Source organism: Rhinoderma darwinii, chromosome 1 (assembly GCF_050947455.1).
Source record: "Rhinoderma darwinii isolate aRhiDar2 chromosome 1, aRhiDar2.hap1, whole genome shotgun sequence".
In the NCBI taxonomy this organism is placed as follows: domain Eukaryota; kingdom Metazoa; phylum Chordata; class Amphibia; order Anura; family Rhinodermatidae; genus Rhinoderma; species Rhinoderma darwinii.
In genome coordinates this window covers 199,249,169-199,255,646 of record NC_134687.1, presented here as the reverse complement: position 1 = coordinate 199,255,646, position 6,478 = coordinate 199,249,169, and the positions used below count along the sequence as shown (strand labels likewise).

The 6,478-nt window shown below is 39.7% G+C and overlaps 1 protein-coding gene across 2 annotated transcripts in view; it reads right to left on the bottom strand.

Annotated features, from left to right (window-relative positions):
• Positions 1 to 730: 730 nt before the first annotated feature.
• Positions 731 to 6,478, bottom strand: part of USO1 (USO1 vesicle transport factor) — a 69,844-nt gene continuing 64,096 nt past the window's right edge. For both annotated transcript variants that reach the window (XM_075860709.1, XM_075860710.1), the window contains 2 exons: positions 2,363 to 2,578; positions 731 to 1,652 (listed from right to left, as the gene is read on the bottom strand). In XM_075860709.1, the coding sequence (XP_075716824.1) occupies positions 1,554 to 1,652; positions 2,363 to 2,578 (315 nt within the window). In that variant the 3' untranslated portion in view covers positions 731 to 1,553. The remainder of the gene's footprint in view (positions 1,653 to 2,362; positions 2,579 to 6,478) is intronic.

The window sequence follows — 6,478 nt, the reverse complement described above, 5'->3', positions numbered from 1 at the left end:
AGTGCTGTACTGTTTTCTCCAGCAGTCCCAGAAAGAATGAACAAAGCAACAGCGTGCATGCGTGACCACAGTTCCGTTCATACAGGCAGACCAAGGACACCCCTTCTCTGGATCGGTGGGAACCCCTGCAAACAAACACTTATTACCTATCCTGTTGAAAGATGATAAATTGTTTTGTGGGATAACTCCTTTAAAAGGATACTTTCCTTGCTGCCTGCAACCACCATTAGAGGGAACTCCCTGCATACTATTATACATTAAACTCAATAATAACAAAGTATGCAATAAGCACCCTCTAGTGGTGGCAGCAGGCAGCCAACATGTTATGTTTTAAATCTATGTCTATGCAGTGGATTTGGAGATCTGAATAAGAAAAACAAAGCTCTGACCCCTGTAAATATATATTCAGAAATTAATCAACACTAAATTTTGAACAGATTTATATAAACAAAAAATGGTACTCAAGGGAATGCAGCCAGATAATAATTCTGCAACTGTTCCAGTACAATGAGCATTAGTTGGCAAATTGAGTCTCTTAAAGGAAACTTCACTTTTGAACATTTTTTTCTACATTCCAGAGTCAATATCTACATCAGACGTTAAGAGTTTTACTTTCCTGGTAGTGAAGTAAATACAGAAGGCAGTGAGTGTGGTGCACAGTAGAAATTTGCATGTTACGCTGTTAGGCGATATGTCTAACCGATAGTTTATTAAATACTCAATGTAAAAATTGATAAGTAAATGCATTATTTTATTTGTAAAACATGAAATTAATGTAATTCATATTTTCACTCTTAAAATGTCGTTCTGTGGCTAAATCTCTATGGCCTGACTTAAGCCAATAAATTATATAACTTTGTATGACTTTACCGGTACAATAAACTAGTGGCAATGCTAACAAGTTTGAAAATATTTATCAGGGTGTTGAGTGTTTTAAGCTCTTTCCATTTTAAAAAGACATTTTGGTGCAAATAAAAGAAATGAGGATCTACCGGACTACAAATACGGATGCCTCCACAGGTTACACAAAATAGGATATGACCAGTGAGGAACGCAGCCGTTTCAGGTGTGAAGGCACTAGACTTCCATTTCCAGGTCTACTACACTTGTATCATAGCACTCTAGAGTTACAAGGGGGAGCAAGAAACAATCTACCCCCATTCCTTACTATTTCAGTGTTTGCTGTAAAGAGGCCGTAGCAGCAAGTTTCAGCAGAGTCCGCTAGATAGAGATCATTTGACATTGCATAGCAATGTTTTGCACTTGGCAAGGGTAAGGGGGAGCACCAGAGAGAATAAGGTGCGGTATAACACTGGCAGAGCAATAGTAGACCACATTACCAAGACATATTCCTAATAAAAAAAAAGGCTTGGAGATGCGTGAACTGGGTATGGCAACAGCTCTGCAACCTAAATGACTTACTTTGGCTTTCATCTTCACATTGCCTTCATAGCTTACTATAGGCTCAATTAGGGGAATTACTAGAGATTTTTATTACTATAAAAAACAAAACAAAAAAAAAAACAGGATAGCGGTTTCCAGAATGAATGTCTCTACATATTGTCTTCTCTGCTGTCCTCCTCATCCAGGTCATCTTCATCACCAGCATCTCCAGACTCCAGATCATCCTCATCATCCTCCTCATCCTCCACCTGAAGAGTAGGGAGGTGTCACATTAGAGCCATTTAATTTCCACAATTCTTATTTTAAGGAAATTTCATATTCTGTGGGAGGTAGCTAGCAAAACAAAATAAACTCTAGCTCTACAGGGTAAGGGTATGATCCCACGGGTTGGATACGCTGTGACCGCAGGAAATTCCGCCCATAAAAGCGCACCAAATTGAGGTACAGATTTTTGGGCGGAATATCCTTTGCAGAAACAGCGCTTTACAAAAAAAAAGCCAATACTCATAGTGACCCACCTTTCTGTTCCCCATGCAGCCCGGCCTCCTGGGATGATGCTGCAGCCCATGTGACCACTGCAGTCTGTGATTGGCTGTAGGAGTCACATGGGATGAAACGTCACCCAACGAGGCCAGGCTGGAAGGAAAACACACTCAGGGGAAAAAGCGACATGCCCTATCTTTGGGCGTTTACGCCTCTGACCTCCCATTGACATGACAATGGGAGGCAGAGAAAGCGTATTTCGCTGCGTTTTTGCCCGTGGCTATCAATGGTCGCGAGCGGAAAAACCATCGCGGCAAACGGTGTGCAGGCAGTTCAAAATCTGCCTCAAAATTCCAAACGGAATTTTGAGGCTGAATTTTCCACCTGCAAAAAACTCAGTGTGAACGCAGCCTTAGATGGAACCTGCCCCACTTCTCTGCTGGCAGATTTCTTCTTAACCTCAAATTTGCCTAACCTGTGCTCCAAGTTCTTTCAATTTATTCCTCAGACTGAGGATTTTTTGGTCTTGATCAGCCAAAAGTATCAAAAGATCATCTTGTTCCTTCTTGGAGTCAGCAACCTCCTGTTGTAGTTTAAGCTTCTCGTCTTGTAAAATGGCTGCTGTGCTGTGAGCAGAATCTAGCTCCCGCTTTAAAGAAGACTTTTCCTCTGATACGGTTTTAAAGTCATCCTATAATAATAATAAAAAAAAAGTTTAGCAATTTTTCTACAGTTCTGACAGAAAATGTTTCTTCCCTCATTGCGCATTTCTTATAAAGGACAATGTGAAATAGCTTGTTTTCTATAAATTACTAAATATTGCAAACCCACATCAAAAGGAATAATGTATAAAAAGGTTTCATAAATACGTACAATTATCTTCCATGTAAGGCTAGGTTCACACTTGCGTTGCATCTGCTTTTAGATCAGAACAACGGATAAAAACGAATCCGTTAAAAATCTTATTGAAATCAAGTCAATCGGATTTTTAATTGCATCAGTTTGTGTCCTTTAGTTTAGTCATCCGTTTGTTTTTTTACGGAGATAAAAGTGCCGAGTACAGAACTTTTTTCTCCATTTCAAAAAAACAACAACAAAAAAACGATGTCTAAAGAATGGGTTATTTTTATCATTGGTGCCAATGTAAAACAGAGACAAACGGATTGTAATCTGTTTGAATTGGTCTTTTCATCAACATTCTTGTCCTTAGACCAGATTCACACAAACGGTCCCGCTAACCTGATGGATTCAGGTTTTAGCGCAAGATACAACTGCTCTGTATGCAGGATACAAAGCAGCTGTATCTCAAAAAGTTAAAATAATTTTTAATAAAATGTAAATACAAAGTTGTACCAATCACACTGATACACATTTTTATTTAAAAAAAATAAAAATAAAACTTTTCAAAAGGTGAACATAGCCTTTAATAGGAGCACTATCAGAAGCACGATATACTGCAATACATTAGTATTGCAGCATATAGTGCAAGCAATCCAACGATGGCTGGTTCAAGTCCCCTAGGTAGACTAGTTAAAAAAAAAAAAATAATTTGGAAAAACTGTTAAATAGAGGAATTTATTAAAACAAATTATTAAAAAGTAAAAAAAAAAATCATAATTGGTATCGTCGCGTCCATAAAAGGTCTGAGCTATTACAATACAACATTATTTAAACACACATGGTGAACGCCGTAAAAAAAACAAAAAAAACAGAAATCGCTGTTTTTTGGGCACCTCATCTCCCACAAAAAATGTAATAAGTGATCAAAAACTTGCATACACCCCAAAATGGTACCATTAGAAACTACAGCTTGTCCCACAAAAAATATACCCTCATACCGCGCAAATCGACAGCAAAGTAAAAAAAAAAAGTTATAGTTATTAGAATTTGGCGACACAAAATAAATTTAATTTTTACAGTTCGTTTTTTTCCTTGTAAAACTAGTCAAATAAGAAAAAAACGATACGAGCTTAGTATCGCGGCAATCGGATTGAACCGCAGACTAAAGTTAACATGTCCTTTTATTTGCCCGGTGAATGCCGTAAAAACAATGGAGGAATCAGTTTTGTTTTTTTTTCATTTACACTCCATAAAGAATTTCCTATTACATTATATGGTACAATAAATGGTGCCATGAAAAACGATAACTCCTCCCGCAAAAATCAAGCCTTCATAGGGCTAGATAGACAGAAAAATAAAAAAAAATTATGCCGTTTGGAAGGTGGGGAGGAATTTTTTTTAATGAAAATCTGAAAAATGCTGTGGTCGGGAAGTGGTTAATACCATCTATAATGACATCATCTATAACACCATCTATAATAACATCATCTATAACACCATTTATAATAACATCTATAATAGAATTTCGATAGCATCTTAAATTCTTATGAAGACTCCTCAATAGATGAAACCTTTGTATAAAGAATAGGAGAAAGATTCGGTAAGTTCTATGTTAATAAATGTGACATTTTCATGGTTGGGGTAAGGCTTCATTCACATCTCTGTCGGGACTTCATTCATGGGTTCCGTCTGAGCTTTCCATCAAGGGAACCTATGAACGGAAACCATAGGTTTCTATTTGCATCACCATTGATTTCAATGGTGATGGATCCGATGCAAATAGTTTCAGTTTGTCACCGTTGTGTAAGTGTTCCGTTGTTTTGATGGAATCAGTAGATCAGTCGACTACGGTATTGATTTCGTCAAAATAACGGAACCCTTACATGATGTCACCATCCGTTTGTTTCAGTTTGGCTTCCGTTCATGGGTTCCCTTCAATGCAGATGTGAACGAAGCCTTAAACCCTTCCATGTGTGTGTGTAGGGGGGGGGGGGGCTCACAGTCTGGTCTCTATTGGGTATTTATGGATTTGTCTTTTCTTTCTCTTTTTGTCTTTTTTAGATGGCCTTTATAATTTCCATTTTGTTCAGTTTTTTTTTAGAATGTTTTTTTTTTTTTTTATAGGATTTCACTATTCAAGTGCCTGAAGACCTAAAAATTGAGAAATATGAGAAAAAAAAAATCAGCTCATCTCAATCAAGGTTGCAGTCAGGGCTGGACTGTCCATCTGGCAAATGGGCCATTGTCTGCAGTGGGCCACTCTCCTCCTCAACCCCGCAGGCTTCTGCAGCTCCACCACCTCCTCTCTGACCTGTCTCTGCATGGGTCAGTCAGTTACCCAACCCCTGCAGTCTCAGTTGTGCTCCTGCTAGGTATGATGCATGATATAACAGAAAGGGTTGGGGCCTCCTGGGAGAAAAGGTGGGCCCCCCCCCCAGATTACAGTACTGTTTATAACAGGAAGCAGAAGCAGGGTGCTTGTCTACACATGTATACAGGTGAAGAGAGAGGAGTGAGGGATAGCAGGAGGAGACTATATGCAGGTGGCTGAAGGCATGGAAATTATATTTTTTTAATATGGGACTGTTTGTTGGTGGGAGCTGAAGGGAGGGGAAGGATGTTTTTACATGGGACTGTTTGTTGGAGGGGCTGCAGGGAGGGGAATGCCGTTTTTACATGGGACTGAGGGGAAAGGAAGGATGTTTTGCACTAAGGACTGTATGTTGGAAAGGGACAAAGGAAGGAGAGGGATGTTTTGCACCTGACAAATGTATGTTGGAGGGGGCTCAAGGGTGGGATATTTTTTTTATTTACATTGGAGGGGGTGAAGGGAAGGGAGTGATGTTTTGCACATGGAACTGTATTTTGGAGGGGGCTGAAGGGACGATAGTGATTTTTTTTTGCACATGGGACTGTATGTTGTAAGGGATCGTTGTTACAACCGGTAGGGACTATATCAGCCCTAGGATAGGTGAGCCCTGCTGTTCTGATCCACTATGAATTTATTACTTGGTTATCAGTCCGGCCCTGGTTGCGATATGTAAGGCTGGACTGACTATTATCTTCACATCATCTAAAGCTCCACATCTCCTCATCATTATGGACCTTCATCGATCATTTCGAGGAGGACATCTGCAGAGGTACTACAATGATCATCAGGCTACGCGCACCATCTCCAGTATTTCATCATCCTTGACAGAATATACCTCCATAGATGGTGACATTCCACAAATGTCCTCATGTTCCAAGAGGCTAGATCCTCCTGCCTCCAGAAATCAGCAAGGTGTCTATTGTTTTACAGGGTAACTGACATTAACCCCATAACGCACCTGGACATAAATGTACTTCATGGTGCAGGGTCTGAAGTATGAAGCGGGCTCACGCGCTGAGCCCGCTCCAGATGCCGCAGGCATCCGCCGTTTCTGGTTGTTAGTGCAAATAGCTGTAATCAACAGCTATCGTTCTGTTCTTCGTCCTTTAACCACTTAGATGCCGCGGTCAATAGCGACCGCGGCATATATGCATTTAGAAAGAGGGGGAACGGCCCCCACCGACAACCCATAATTCATTAGGATTGTATTGACCCAGATTATTTATCATGATGTACTATGGAAAATAAAAGCAGCAACTCCAATGTTTGCTATGCGCAAAATTACGACATGTGCATTTAATAATAATCATTGGTATCTGAACTACCTAAAAAGTGTCAAAAAGTGACAACCTCGCATAGCAGTCAGACTGATTTATGTAT